The 16471-nt window shown below is 42.0% G+C and overlaps 1 protein-coding gene across 1 annotated transcript in view; it reads right to left on the bottom strand.

The window, feature by feature from the left end:
* The window catches only part of PCSK2 (proprotein convertase subtilisin/kexin type 2), a 94028-nt gene that overhangs the window by 19317 nt on the left and 58240 nt on the right, over positions 1–16471 (bottom strand). The window contains exons 6-7 of the mRNA XM_063391650.1: positions 6781–6857; positions 1761–1849 (exon numbers count right to left, since the gene is read on the bottom strand). Of these exons, the coding sequence (XP_063247720.1) occupies positions 1761–1849; positions 6781–6857 (166 nt within the window). The remainder of the gene's footprint in view (positions 1–1760; positions 1850–6780; positions 6858–16471) is intronic.

Below are 16471 nucleotides of genomic sequence, written 5' to 3' on the forward strand. Positions count from 1 at the left end.
AACATGCAGACGCAACAGCAAAGTATGGCCAGCATGTGGAGGAAAAAAGCAAACCAAAACCCTCTTCCTTTAACCCATACTGCAGTAGAAGGGTTTAAATGATGCAATCTCAGGGCATGTCAACTTCATGAAACCTCAAACTGTTGACTCTAAGCCACCCAGAGTGCCACACACAGCAGTGCAAGCCCTTACACCCCTTGTGCCCCACTCTTAGGACAATTTCACTGACAGCCAACCTGTCACTTGGCCTCTGGATGAGACATGAGTAGCCAGGGACTCATTCCAAGCTTAATTTGTAGCCCTGGGTTGAAGTTCAGCTTTTCCCAATGGTTTAGGACACAGATGGGGCAGAAATCAGAGGCACAGGGCCAAACACTGTGAATGGCAATTAGGATCCTGATTTAGAAGACAGTGGCTTTACTATATTCAACAGAAAACCAGAGTGTCAAATAAAAAGCTGGGAAAAAAAGGTGGTATAAATTTCATATAGAAATCAGGCTAAAGCTGGACGTTCTTGATGGGGTAACTCAAACTAGAAATGATGAAGTCAAACTCAATGGGTAAGAAATTGCTTCCCATACTTATGAAGTGCAGATCTGCACAGAAACCACTGTCCTGGTTAAAAAGACATCCCAAGGAAGGCAGGAACCCTTCCTACAATGGAAAGATGACCCCTTCTCCCTCCAAATTATTTTAACTTCCAAATTATGCAGCTTCCAGGCAAAAATTATGGAAAAGGGAGTAACAGTTCTTCACCAGTATATATATGTGCCACAAGACAGACAAACAACAACAAAACAATACCAGAAGTCCCCCACCCATTAAACAATTTCCCCTTTTTGTGTAGCTGTGGTTCCAGTCAAACCAGCAGTGTGGAGCCTTTCTCCAAAGAGAGGGAGGAGGTGGGAACCCCCAGAGGGTCTCTCCTGGGCAGGGCAGGTGCTGAAAACTCCGTCAGCTGAAGACAACAGGCAGGAAGGAGAACTCTACAGCAGCACCAAGCCCTCTGAGAAGGAACAGCACCCAAACCCACAACCATCTCCCCCCCAAGCTGGGCAAGGACTGCCAAAACCCCCGTCCCCCTCCTCCCTGAACCATTCCAATGGCATGTCGAGGCACTTGGCTACCCCTTCTCTCTCTTGATCACTGTTCACCATCTCCCTGACAACAAACAGGAGGAAATCCCCTAGGAAACCCAACCCAGAACAACCACAAAATTAATTATTGGCCCTGAGGACAGTGGGGGAACAGGAGGAGCCAAACCATCTTTGAGGCAAAAAAAAGAGGCGCACGAAAAAACTCAAGTGATGCACCAGATCTCTTAGCAATCAACTTCCCCTTCATTCTGCAAACATGGACTCTGAACCATGGCAGCAGCAGACCCTCAGCTTTCATGGACTTCCAGTGCCATGGACCACACAGTGGTGCTGTCAGTGCACATTGTCCTCAGGCAGGGAAGGCTGGCTGGCACTCCCAAAAAACCTGAGGGGATTTTACTGCAATGTGGACAAACACAGATTATTTGAAGGCTTTAGGTCATCAGAAAAAAGTCTTGACACCTCCTGATTTTTAAGCAACCAGCTTGAAGTTGTAGAGTTACATGAATAATATGGATATGGTCCAAGCCAAGGAGAAATTCCTCTCTCCAGCCACTGTGAGAAGTAATAAACACACAGGCCTGGGCAGCGTTCTGTGTCTCTGCAGGAGGAGTTCTGCCTGCAGCACAGGGGACCATTCACACCTTTGGATTGCCACCCTACCTGCCACTTTGGAGTTGTAGGCCACTCCCACGCCGCAGATGTTGTTGTTGGCAGCAGCAGACACCTCTCCTGCACACCTCGTCCCGTGGCTGTGAAGAGAAGGCAGAGAGAGCAGATGAGCCCCAGATAATGCTCGTGCTGAGCTCCCAGTGCTGCAGAGGAAAAGCATCCCGTGGCAAACAGTGCTGGACACCGGGATGAGTTCATTCCTGCCTCAAGCAGGTGATATCCAGTGTCCCCTCTGCAGGATGAGTGATGCTTGCTCTGAGGTCAACCTGTATCCTTACACTGCTTTTAACTGTAAAGTCATTTAGGCCTTTTCGTTTCAGCTTGTGAGACAAGTTCTGCCTCGTTACCAACCCTCAGCAGAAACAGCCCCTGACAGAACAGTGTAAACACAGGATCAATATCAATTCCTTTATTTTTGTGGCTTGACAGCGTGACACCCATTGCTTTGAACCTTATGGAACAAAGTCTGGGTTGCCTTTCTGCTGTTTGAACGTGTACAAAGAGCATATCCCTGCCCACAAAAGAAATGCTGCAGGAAGAGGTGGAGTAGCAGAAGGGAGCCACAATGATCACTGCAGAGCTGGCCAGGCCCAAAGCTGTGGGACCTAAGGCACGAGCACCCCTCTCATCCAGTGCCCAGTTCCCAAAAGGGCTGACAAGGTGCTCCAGCTCACAGAGCTACAATCTGCTCAAGTGGGAAAAGCCTCTGCTCTGATCCAGAGGTCCAGGTTTGGGCTGACACACGGTATTTCTGTAATACCTGGTGTCTGTGAAGTGCTTTACAGCTCTGAACAGAGACTCTTTAACTGGCAGTGGTTCCTGAAAGAAGGGAAATTGCACTTTCCTTTCTCCTAATTCATCATAAAAATTAAACTCAAGATAACAGAAATACAGACAACATAACCTAGTTTTTAAAAAATAGCATAGCAGCAGGGAAACTACTGAAACCTGTGCTGCTGTGAGGGTTTTTTTTTAGTCTAAGATGTTGAATCAATATATGAATCCATCCTACTGCTCACACCAATCCACTCTGTGCATTAAAACTGCTGTTGATCCTGCAGCATGCTAAGGCTTAATGCAATTCAAAATGCTGTGTTATAAAGGTATACTGAGTATCAGATGGATCACCCTGGGAGGCAGCAAAACTGTGTTAATCACCTCTTTCCCTTTAAGGGTGTCTGGCAAAGACAAGCGTAACATTAACAAAAAGGTAAGAAGCAACACCTACTTTTTCCTGCTCTACTTGGGAGAATGTATTTTTAGAGGCAGTTCCATGAAGATGACTGAAGATCTCATCTGCTTCCCTTTACAAAGACAGCAATACAGATTTCTTACTCCTCTGCTACAGAAATTGCTATCAACAATCAAACAAGATTTTCCCTCCTGCTCTTGCTCAAGGAAGTGTGACAGAAACCCAACATTCACTCCTAGGTGCTATCAGTGCCAAGCATTCACTATCTAGTGACCTATGGGCCAACTACAAGCCACAGAGAATAAATGGCTTTGATCAAATGTGGCTTGACTAATGCTGGGGTGCAAAACACCACTGATGCTGCCAGATTACAGTGAGAAAAACTGTAGTAGGACCTTCCTGAATTTTTTTTACCAGAAGGTCCCCTCCCTGTCCTGGCCTCTCCAGGGGAGTGGCCCACACAATGGAGATTATTTCAGCAGCTCAGAGTTTCAATATTGTGCCGCTGACTAGAGAAAAAAAAATCACTTTTAAGTTAGTGGAAATGCATTTGGCTGAATTATTAATGGCAAATAGCAGACCTTTCCAACTCAGCCCTATTTGCTGTTCATGTATCATTGATAAACCCTTTGTGGTTTCTATGAAGTGACTCATGCCACAGGGATAAATCACAGCCTTTCTCTGCAGTGTTCACCTCATTCCTATTTCAATATTTAAAACAAGGGGGCAGAACACAAAAATATTTTCATCTGTGAACAAGCTACTTCAAATACATTTTATATACATATTTAGCAAGCAGAGCAAGTCTTACATAAACTTTATGTAACTGAAAAGATGTTACATGAACATGTTCTGGTTTGGATCCACAGTTAGTAAAAGATTCTTATGTCTGAAGAATACAGGTTTCCAAGATAGCAAATAAATTTTGCCCTGCTAACTCATTAACTGAGTGAGAGAATATACAGAATACAAAAGCTTTTAGATGGAAAGGCCAGAGTGATTCCAGCAGTCTTACAAAGCACCAAATGGAAGGGGAATCTGTGCTTACAAGCAGAGCAGCTGTGATTAATGAAATACTCCTTGCAAAAACCTCTCCTATTTATTCTTAAAGTCTAACGAACACATTGCACATGCAGCTGGCAACTCACAAAAGCGCTTTGGTGATCAGTCCTCTGCTTATTGTTCCACAAATCACTTGAATTGCTCACATAGAAACGTATTCTTTATGGAAAAAGGGATATTACGCTATCCTATTTCGAGCCTGATCCTTCTGCATGCATAAAATTCAAAGGGAGATGCATCACTGGCTGTGCAAAACCGAGCCTTTATTTCAGCTTCCTCTCAAAAGAGTTTTCCATGCAATCATGCCCTATCCAGAGGCACCTGTGCAGCTACACGTGGGGACAGACAGACAGACTGCCAGAGGCAGACAGCTGTCACACACCAGGAACACCAATTCAGGAGTCACAAACCATGGCAAGAGCTTACAGAGGAGCATGTCAGCTCAATGAGCAGAACAGCAAAGAAGTACACAAAGAAATACAGTCACAGCTATTCCTGGGTGTGCTGGTTTGCATCTTCACCTGTGGAAAACTAAGAATCCTGCATCTCAAAGCCTGCTTACAATGAGAAAGCAGGAAGGGCATGCTCCACTGAATGTGTTGCTCCCGTGATTTACCTTGCAAGACAGAAAATTCCCTGTCTTGCAAAAGAAAGCTCAAGGTTCACAGTTCATGGTATCACAGAGTGGTTTGGGCTGGAAGGGACCTTAAAGATCGTCCAGCCCCGATCTCTCTGCCATGGGCAGGGATGCCACCCACGAGATCAGGCTGCCTGCTCAGGGCTCCATCCAGCCTGGCCCTGAACATTTCCAGGGATGGAGCATCCCACTGTGACTAAGGTTCACTGGTAAACAATGTTATACTTCCTAAATATCAATTTTGTTTTTTTCTGAAAAGAAAGAACAGTAAAGGGAATCTGCAAAGCAATTTCTCCATCGTTTTCCTCCTCCTGTTGCTGACCTGAACTCCCCACTCCCCTAAGAAACAGAAGGAAGTGTTGCAGTTCTCTGAAAACCCGAATGATGTTATTCTCAATTTTTACAGATTGGGTCACAGGCAATAGGGCTGCTCACCCGCAATGCTCACGGAAGTGCTTGAAGTTAGCCAGGGACCAGAGACAATAACCCACATCTGGAATGCCTGAGGTCTGCTCAAAGAGACTTTGGGATGTAACTCTCCCTCCAGGGAGAGTTTACTTTGCAGAACAGGTAAGGATGGCAAACTGGACTCCACTATAAAATACCTGATAGCAGCAGAATCAGTGTTAATGGGACTTGGCAGAACACACCTAATTTTATGAAGTTCCACACTGAAAACAACAAAAGCTAGTTTCATTTCCTTCCTCTCCAGAGCTAAGTGGTATCTGTCTCCTAAAAAGATCCTTTGCATAAGTAAAGCAAGAAAGTCAGCAGACTTTCACAAATTAGAGCCCTGGTCGTTCTCTGATTTTCCATTCACTAACTGGACTCTCACTACTTTAAAAGTGTCAGGTGACCTTTCCCAAAATGAAGCAGAAATCTCATTGAGATCTTGCTTTGGCTGAAAAGTGGCAGGACTACAAAGAAGGGCATCACAGCTCCTGACTCTGCTTAATCCATTCCCGGGGGCCCGTGTCTGAGGTGGGAGCACAGCTGCTTCTTTGTTGTGTCACTCTGACAGAAATACAATTGATTTCCTCAGAAATAGAAGCAAAAAAACCCATCCAAAAATGGGAGACCATCCAGTCATCCTACGACAGAGATGAATGCCACGTCAAAGAGGCCTGAAACATTTTTGATGAGCACTCAGCCTGAGCCCTGAATCTTTAAAAAGTTTTCAAATCCTCAGCACTACTGGCAACTTCTAAGGGACATTTGGAAATTTCACTGAAAATATCCTGAAATAATTTTTGCAAATCCAAGCTAAGGTACAGAACCCTGGACACATTTTGTAAAAAACCATCAAAACATGTTTCCGTTCAATGTAAAAAAAAAAAAAAAAAAAAAAAAAAAAAAAAAAAAAAAAAAGCCAATGAGTTTAGGGAAACTAAAAGTCACATTTTCTAAAATCTTAGGCCTTTTCTTTTGGGCCATCCATATTTATACCATACCTTAAGAACTAGTCCCTGTCCTACTGAAAACTGGTTAAGTTCAGAGCTAAGTTCAGGACACACTGAAGAAGGAATGGGTTTTGGGCAATCTCTGTGTGTTCAGGAGAAATAACAAGCACAGCTGCACTGTTGATTCCAAGCTTACAAACAAAACAGAACAGATTCCACTGCATGTGGACTTCTCCAGCAGCCAGAAAAATGCTATCCATGTACACTGTCCTGAAATCAAGGTGAGATCTTACTGTTTTTGAACTGATCATTCCACACCATGCTGCTGTTCTGACTTTTTTGGCTACAATAGGATGAAAAGGCTTTTCCCCCCAAAGTCTTTCCTCTCTCCAGCTTACTCTCTTTAAATTTAGGTAGCAGACGGGAAGCCAGCTTATACAGGTTTGGATTACTGGACTGTCCTAGGACAGCTGACAGAAAGGTATGCAGCCATCATTTATCCAAACAACCTAAAAATCAACTTTTCTGGAGCAGCAACTTCATTTATAAACTACAAACCTAAAAAAATGGCCTTGTAAGTAACCTCTGATTCTCGAGCAGTAGTGAGACTGCAGTGCCTGTTCTGTGACGATTGAATTGAGCAGAAAACAAGCAGTTCACAAAGGTGCAGAATTTCTTACACAGACCAAATCGAGGGGCAGGCTGCCCAAATCCATTTACCTGTTAAACCAGTCGTCTGTGTAGCGGGGGTAGGGGTAGGGATCGTTGCTGCTGAAGTCGTAGCTGGCTTTGGCATTCTGCAAAACACAAGGAACACGGGAAATCAGCTGAAGAGCAGGCATGCAGGGCAAAGTGAAACACAAACTGAGTGAGAAGCTGAGAACCACTACCAAGCTTTGCCCTCTTCATCCTGTGAGATGTATCTGGACAGAGCCCAGTCCCCGTGGTGCTGTGCCCATTTTCCACACCAGCAAGCTCTCTGGCATGCAAAGCCTCCTGCAGGCTAGTGTGGCTAATTGTGAGGTGGTGTGAAAGCTCAGGTCACTGCTGAGGGACTGCTCATCAACACCTACAAGAGTGTTCAGGTATTAAACTACTTGGTGTGGCAAAGCAAAGGTTAAATCCTGTTTTCCAAACAGTGGTGGAAGCGACAAGGTGCATGGGTCTTTCACAAAAGAAGCATTTTTGAAAACCTCATTTGTGGTGCTACAACAGTCAGATTTCTAAAAGCATTCAATGCCTAAGAACGTAAATTTCTCAAAATTCAACTGTGAAAGCTCCATTAATGGCCAGCACATATGCCTGAAAATCTCTCTGCATATTTTCTCATTCCTTTAGCTGTCTCAACAGCTTCACAAATGTGGCTTTCAGGCACTTTTCAAAATGTCATCCCATGTCTCTGCTTTCCATATAAATTTAAATCATTCCTGATTTGTCCTACCAGCAGTTAAGGACACTCAGCAACTTTTTGATCTGAAGCAAATGGAAAGTTTCAGGAAGTCAAGTGCCATCTTCTTTTTTCTCTCTTAATGAAAAAATAAAGGGTGACTGAAAATTAGGCTTTTAAAAATATTTAGCAGCTTCCTCTCAAGTGTATGTTCATTGAGTTTATGTTTTAATAATCACCATACTCAAGGAACAGAATTATGTTAATTCTTAATTAATGTGTACTTGTATTCCCTTTAAGATTTGGCTGAGCCTGCTATTGAAGATAATTTGAGACTTGTACATGAATAGCTTTGCTCCTAAAAACATTCCCTTCCATCTGATTCTCAGTTCCTGGGATACAGGAACAGACAGTCCACTGGTAGCACCCAAGTCCTTGGGCTTTGGATTCAAACCCTGAAACTCCCAAAAACTCGTTCCAGAACGAAATGAGGACAACACTGTCCTCGATGCTTGGAGGGCAGAACTAAGTCTCCTTCAGTTATTGCACAGTGGGGTTTTGGGTGGTCATTTCAAGGCCTGGCTGCTGATGTTCAGCACAGACAGTAAAGACCTTGCAGCATTTGAATGGAGCAGAGATTTTCAGAATGGCTCTCAAATGCCTTGATGCTGTCCCTCAGCCCAGAGATGAATCCCTTTTTGAGATCCTTACAGATCTCTCTCTATCTCCTCACTAAGGCCCTGATTTTCAGCCTGAAGATGCCTTCCAACCATGTCAGCTACAGCCACAAATTCTCAGTGCTTCTAAGTCTTTGTGCTCAGGTGTCTGATTAATTTGCTTTTTGTAATTACCACAAGTGCTTATACAGCACTTTGGATGGCACAGGTTTGCACAAGCTAAGAGTAAACAGAACATCATTTTTCAGCCAGGGAAAAAGGGGAATTTGACAGTTGTCTATAATTCATGAGTAGGACAGAGAAGGTGGACAAGGAGTTATTTTTTACTACTTCTCATAATTGAAGAAATTACCGAGGGGGAGACTTAGAAGCAGCAGAAAACAAGAAGTATTTTTCCACAGAACATGTAATGAGTTACAAAATTCACTGTCATGTAGATACCACACAGACATACTGCCAGCTTCATATTCGCTCAGAACTTCTGCTTCCACTCTAAAAATATTCTATAAACCAGGTTGTGCAGCCACATCCTCTCATTTGCTTCATTTTGGATCATGGCGCTCAAAGCAAAGAGATGACTGATGGAGTGGGAGCCATCCATAAAGGGCAAAGATAAGAAGAAGTCTTGGAAAGAAAACAACTGCCAGCTGAGCGATTTATCTTCATTAGGGTCTCTGAGAAAACACAGTGAGTTTCAGCTTTCTGAAGGGGTATTTCACCCACACTATGGAAGCACTGGAATGGGAAATGAAACAGCAGAGACAAGTACAAATGGACTGCTTCAAGTTCCTAATTTAAAGATCCAATCCACAAATACCTAAGCCCCAGCTTTTTTATTTTTTTTTAAGCTTAAGTAAGAAATTAATTTCAAAACTGCATCACAAAGGAAACTGCTTCAGTGGACAGCTTAAATATTTCATTTTGTGTTTTCAACGTGAATATTAAAATCTCTGGTTTGCCACTGTCCTCCACAGGCTGGAGTCCCCAGCAGGCAGCAAGAGGGAATTTATTGCTGACATGGAGCATTAATCAGCATATTAATTAATTAAAAGGAACCTGTGAGGTTGCAACCCAAGCCAGTGCAGATGAGCATCCACAACAGCACACTGAAATGGGAACACTTTGCTTTTCCATTCAGGTGATTCAGTGCCCAATTTTCCTGCCAAACTAGCCTGCTGGCAGTTCCTTCTCTTAGACTTGAAGTGTTTAACACTTGGTTTTCAGTGTCTAAGGGAGCTGCCTGGTTTTTAACCTCAGGGAGAACCTGAGCCACCAACGTTGGTCACTGGTCTGGCCTTAGACCGGTCACTGGCACTGGGTGTTACAGTGAGGTGAATCTGATCCCTCACATTCAATGCAACCCAGCTCACTGCTGCAGGGATTTGATGTTTATCCTCACTATCTATACACAATTACTTATAAATAACATCTATTAGATCATAAAAATGCTGCTACTTAGATGAATTATATTGCTTTTTAAGGAATATCTGCATTTTTGCTTTCTAGCCTCTACACCAAATAAAATACCAACAGAAGAGTGTCAGATCCCAGGATGAGACACTTTCAATCATTTCTTAAGTAATGGCTTGTATACCATGACACAAATAGATTACTTTTGCCTCCACATAAAATTCTGCTTTCCTTAAAAATAAGCTGACTAGAATTTCCCAAAGAATTGCCTTGTACCTTTTAAAACACACGCAGTGAAATAATGAAAAAATTCATTATGCAAAATATGACACCAACAATAAATCAGTTTTCCCATGTGCTGTTCAGCACTGTAATAAAATTATGTACCTTGAATAATGCAGTAAGCCCATAAATTTTTGTATGACTTCACAAGCTTCTGCAGAGTAACTTCTCTTTTTCTCTGTAAGTCAAGAAATACGCCAATGCTCACGTGCTAGTCCAGGAGACAACTAAAGACAAATCCCACTGGTCACAGGCTGATTCTATTAATGACATTAAAGTCCTGGACTAGATCTGAGGCAGAAAGAAACTTTTTGTTTGTTTGATTTCTTTGCTGATCCAAAGAGCAAGCAAAGCCATGAACTCGAACGACAACATCTCAGGGAAACTGTACTACAGTAACACTGAATACCAAGTGGTGGCAAAATGAAATTCAGTTTTGCACACACAGGCCTAAACACAGGGAATATGTTCACCAGAAGGTGGAAAAGGAGGCAGCATGTTCAACCTAGCAGAGGTGCTGCAGGGCTTAAAGGTCATTAACAAACAACAGAGGCACTGCTGCTAAGCCACTCAGTCAGTACAATGAGCCCTCTCCTCTCTGCCATGGGAAGCACACTTTTATTTTGGTTTGGTTTGTGGGGGATTTTTAAATGGAAATGAAAAAAAAAAACCTGTAACTTTTAAAATCCCTCTGCCTCTACAAGAACTAATGTGCACGTCCTATCTTCTATCCAGCAAATTCTGAGCTGTTTTGAAGAGCATGTAAACACCAAGAATATGTCCACAAAGTAACGGGTTTTGTGCAGAAATATTAACCCTAAAGAGCAAATTCACAACTGGTGAAATCTGCCAGTCTCTCCAGACACAGCAGCCTTTTCTGCAGTTCTTACAGGTACATCACAAAAGTAAAAATACTGAGCCAGGCAACACCAGCCAGATCTTGAATAATAAATAAGACAGCAGCACATTTCTCTGCTGTTCTTCTTTCCAAACCAGCCACAGAACAATAAATCAGAGCATCATCTCAAATTGATGGAGTTGTGTCCTGAGGTGCCCGTAAGCCCTCCTGGTATTCCAGTTCCAGGTATTCACTACAGGCTCTACTTGGCCACAGAATGAGCAAGTAAAGAGCTCACCACAACAGTAATTTCATTTTGTAGTTATTACTGAAAAAACCTTCCATTTCCTCAACAATCACCAACCATCTGGGATCAGGTCAAAGGAAAAACCAATGGAATTACAGTCAAAAGAAGATAAACTGACTGCAAACAACAAGTTGCTACTGCTTAATTACCAACAGTAAAATAGTTGAGATTACAAGAAGTAAGAATTCTAATAACCCAGCTTCAGAGTTTATAGGAAGACAGGCTGGCTGTCCCTCACCTCTTATCTAACAACTTATTTCACAAAACTGAAAGTTTTCTCTTCTTAGGTTTAAAAGCAAACAAACAAAAAGGCAGCTGAAAAAAACATGGAGTCTCACTTTAACATTTGCAATTATCTTCATTAAGGCAGCATTATTTTTAAAATTACAGTTCTGAAGAAAAAGAGCTTTGCTGAGGTCATATCACATTGTATTATTTTTTCTGTATTAAACAGATTTCTTTGTCAGGTAACTGATGATCCTCTCTACAGATCACTTTGCACTACAATGTCACACAACCACTTATTTTACTTTTACCTCAGTAATGGCCTTCCTATTTCCCCTGCAGACAAAATGAGAAAACCAACACTAGTTACACTGCTGGCCGGTGCTCTCCAGCATGTGAGCATCTTTAAAAAAACAAAGTGTGGTAAACACACTTTTTATTTCACACAGGGTAAAGCACAAGGGCAGTACAGCAATGCTGTGTACCACCCTTAGGTAGATCTAAGCACAGGTATTTCCCAGCTCCAAAGAACTGGAAAGAAATCAGAATTTAATTCTTAGGTACCAAGGCAGTTAGGCGTTTTCCCAGTGAACAAAATGACAGTCCACATGCATCCAGGTAAACGCCATCTAAACCTGTGGCTGTTTGCTAATGCTTAGCTCAGAGGTGTAGAGTCAAACCAAAAAAAAAAAAAAAGGGAATCAGAAAGACTCAAGAAAATGTTAGGTTGGGCAGATTTTTTTAAGAGGTAGAGATTTCTTTTTTCCAATCATTTTTTTTAAATAAAACCAGCTTATTGAAATACCCTCCATTACTTTCCCCTGCATCTCTACCTGACCTTGGAAAAAAATTTCAGGTTGATGGGGAGAAAACCTGGAGCACCTCACCAGCTGTTAATTGCTCAGAGCCAGGGCTCTGAAGGCAAAAGCAAGTGAACCTACAGAACTGAAACCTATTTCTGCTCAGCCAAACATTCCTTGATTTTCAGAGGGGGTGCACAAGAACCTTTAAGCTGTACCTCCAACACACTGAGGAGGTATGTTCATAGGGAGTCATAAGGCCAAAGCAATAAAATTAGTTAAAACAAAAATAAATTAAGCAACTAGTTGCTGCTAAAGATTTTCTGGGCAAGTGGCAAGTTTAAGGCCTTGGATTATGAAGTGAACTCCTTGGTTTCTTTAATTCAGGGGGAAATGAAAAGGGGAGAAAAGGCATGTAAGGTGTTAGAGGGATATGAGTCCTTGGATTATTTTATTATAATAGGAAGTACAAATTGTGCAATGACTCCTACCTAAAAAAACCTCTGAGCAAACTTTTCAGCTAGTTTTAGCCTTCCATTTCTTTAAAAACCTGGCCCAAACTCCCCTTCCAATAGATCATTTTCCCCTGCAGATACTTTGATTGTGCATTAGTTTGACCTGCTGAGGTTGAGAGACTAAGAGAGGCAGAAAGCTGGCAGCAGAGAAACGAGCTCCAAGCCCATCATTCTTAGTTATGTCCCTGTAAGAAGCAGCTGACAAGTCCATCAATACATCAGATATGTGCTTGCTGGGCAGTGAGCTGCAGTGAGGGTTGTGTTTGCAATGTTTTGATGGCAGCCAGCACTTGGAGCATCTTGGAGGGACAAGCAGGAAGGGAAAGGGAGCCCAACATCTGGCAAAATCTGCCACGGGCTCTTCCCATTGAACATGGCAAGATCCAGATCACACCCAGCATCCAGGTCTCTTAAACCCTCTTCTGGTTTGATCTGAAGCAGGCACAAACACCAATTCATGCAGTAATTTCACGTTCGCCAATTTTACTTTTCTCAGCCAACACACTAAATTTGTGATGGTTTTTTTGTTTACTTTTTTCTTTCTGTAAGATAGACTTCTGGGAGGAAAAAGGCAAAACAGGCCCATCTTAAAGGTTACAAAGACTATTACCTACATTTCTTATGTCACAAATAGCAAACAGAGCTTGATTTGTAATCCTTAGAGTTAAAAGGTCTGGGAGACCTATTGTGTTTTATTCCATTTGTATGCTGACCTCATTAGCATCCCAGGGAAGAATTAATAATGTGGCTAATACCTGTCAAGACATGCTGGGCTTTCAGGGATTTTCATGCACCAATTTAGAAGCTTTGGCATTAATTAAAAAGTTTGCATTTCTTATTCCACATGGGATCAGCTAAATCCAAAATTACAGAGAGAAAACGTGGAATCTTCAGAATGTGCTTATGTAAATCCACACCTACTAAATTTTTCAAGTATTTAAGACTTTAAATAGTAAATGATCATTCCAGGTTCTTCTGTTAAAGATTAGCGTATTTGATCACAGCTAATGTTTTCACAGTAATTTACTGGATGTTGAAATTTAAGAAGTGTCCTAGACATCCTTAGATGACTGACAGAGAGATTCACAACTGCATCTGTCAGACATGGTATCACAGCTGACTAATCCTGCAAATGAGTTAAGTGCCTCTGAATTAAACTGATTTCGTTTCTAACAAGAAGGAATTCTAAAAAACTTGTGCTAGCATTGAAATGATGAAGTCCTTGAACACAGCACAGTCCTCATCCTCACCTTTGTACATAATTAAACAGAGATTCACCCTAATTTAACAAAAGTCAGGACACAATTTGCCTGAAAAGCATTTCCAACCATTCCCAATCCCCATCAGTGCTTACAAGGAAGGACAGCACAGGGAATGTGTGACTGGGGCCTCCACTACCACAGACATTTAAGCTTCACAAACCAACAGCTATACAGTACTGGAAGTAGCCCAAGTTTCATCAAACACAAGCTCCTGCTCCCCAGGAGAAACATGTTATCCTAAGCAGTCATGTTTCCACAGCCCTTAGGATCATTATTGGCTCTGCTGAACCCTGTGCCTCTTACTGCAATGCTTAAATAAAAATAAAAATAAAAATGGCAATGCACAGTAGAACAAACATGAAAAACATGATCTGCCAAACTGCTGATTTTAACACAAAAACTACCATTGACTTCCATGTGGGCAGCATTTTATCAGACATTGTGCACTGCTATTCTGTACCCTGGTAAGAGCTGTTTGTTATGCATATTGCTTCTGTTGGGAATGAAACAGAAATTAGGAACATTATACTTAAATCAAAGCAATCTGAAATAAGGCAGGTGTCTAAAAATATCTTAACTACCTACACAGCTGCCAAGAAGTAAAATATTAATATGGAGAACATAAATGCATACAAATAAAATCAAAACATGCAAAGCAAACAACCATGCCAAGATGAAGTCCCAGTATGGAAAAGGTTGACTTAATTTCAGATTAACCAAATTAATTTACAGGTACAGCGAAGGGGAGGTGTTTAAAGTATTGGAGATCATCCGGAGCTTTATTTCCTCTATTTAGGCCATTTTGCTTTCACAAAAGAAAGGGCACTAATTCTGAATTACAGGTCTCCTATATTCCTTTGCTTTGCAAGACTGGCTTGTCCAGAGGGCTTGGCCAAAACTCTCCTTTTAAAACCAGTTGGAAGTCCAGTGGTTAAGAGTGGGTTTGTAATTTTCCTTGCCAAAATCACCACTGGGCCCAAAAAGCTCTCCCCAAACCCCATCAAATTTTGATGAAGCTTTGTGAGGGAACAGTGCTCTCCACATGCACCATCTAACTCTGACCTCCCTGGTGATATCCTGGCAACCAAAAATAACTACAGCATGAATTTTAATTAAATTTCATCTAAATGTTGGTGGATATTCAGGGATTTCCACACTGGTTATTGCCTTAAACAATGTTAGCAGCTAAAAAAACTCTTCTTTGAGAAACAGAAAACAAAGGCTTCAAATGGAAAAATCTTTAAAAATTATTTGAACCATTTTCAACACAAAATGTATTACTTTCATTTTGGGGAAAGGAAAGCTCTTTCCTTCAGTTTGGTGACCTTTGTTTTAAAATTACGTGGTGCTCACTGCTTCCAGGGGACCACGTGTCTGACCCTCTTCTCCCAAGTGCACAATGCACCAGAGTGGGATTTTGGTGCTGCTGTTTTAATTCAGCACATTCTGGACGTCAAGTATTTAAAATTAGGTTGAACTGATCCAAAATAAAAATATTTTACTTTCACTGTCCCGTGGACACTTTAATTTTATAAAAAGGCCTTCTTGGAGAAACCCTAGAGAAAGGCACAAGCCAATTCCAAAAGTGCCAGCCAGAACTGCTGCAGAAATGTCATCTGCTCTTTCATCCTTGAGGATTTCTCATCTCAACAATCTTAATTTACTTTCCACAGATGATGCCTTAAGTGAAAATTAATACCAGTGCTTTATGATTAAAGCAATTAGCCACCTTGCACTTTCTCAGTGTGCAACTGATTAAGTGCATTGATTAGAAAGAAAAATAAATGCTGCAGACAATGAGTGGTTATCAGCTTGCAAAGTGAGTGTCTTTGGCACCATCTCACATTACTTGCACACCAGGCATGCATTCAACTTGCAAATCATCCCTTTCAGGTGGTTCTAATACAGAATAAAGCTGGAAACCTTTTGATTCCAAAGGAACAGTGCTTTGAGGCTGTTTCATAGCCACTATAAATCAGTGCATCCCCCTGGAGAGGCCAAGATCAGCAGAGTGGTGCCAATCCAGCTGTGTGGATGGTGCTAAGCCCCAAGCCCCAGGTCCTGCCAAGCACTCAGGGCCCAGATCTCTCCAAATGGGCTTTAGCAAAGACATTCCCATAACAAGTTCCAGTGAAGAAATCCAGTTTTCAGCTGTAAGCACAGCCCTGTGACACAAATCACCTGTCCTTGAGGCAATCACACCTCCCTCACAAGGCACAGCCTCCTCTGCAGAAACAGCCTCTTCCTGTGCCCTCTGGCCACATGAAATGATCCAGAGGAAAAACAGCCTTTAACTCCTTTTTGCTGTTCCATCTTTTTGATGGAGTTGAAAGCTAGAGATTACAATTACAGAGAATGTTCACCTTTCATTAAACAGGAAGGCCCTGACACCTCCTCTGCACAGGCTTCTCTCCCCCACTGGCAGTGCTCCTGTTAAGCAGCAGTAAGGTGCAGAGCAGAGGAGCTGTACACTCATCTTATTTAGATTTTAATACCCCAGCACCAATGACGTGCACCTTTAATAACAACAACCCTGCTGTTAGGAGCAGGGAAGGATTGTTTGTAGGAGCCCATTATGTTTTCCAAGATTTGAAGCATTTTCTGTGTGTGACTAATTCAGGACACCCCTCCAGGTACACTGAGAACCTTATATGCCTGGCTGATATGATCAGAGAAGGCATCATCTCTTTTTTTAGCCTTTAATTATA

This window comes from Prinia subflava, chromosome 2, assembly GCF_021018805.1.
Source record: "Prinia subflava isolate CZ2003 ecotype Zambia chromosome 2, Cam_Psub_1.2, whole genome shotgun sequence".
In the NCBI taxonomy this organism is placed as follows: Eukaryota; Metazoa; Chordata; class Aves; order Passeriformes; family Cisticolidae; genus Prinia; species Prinia subflava.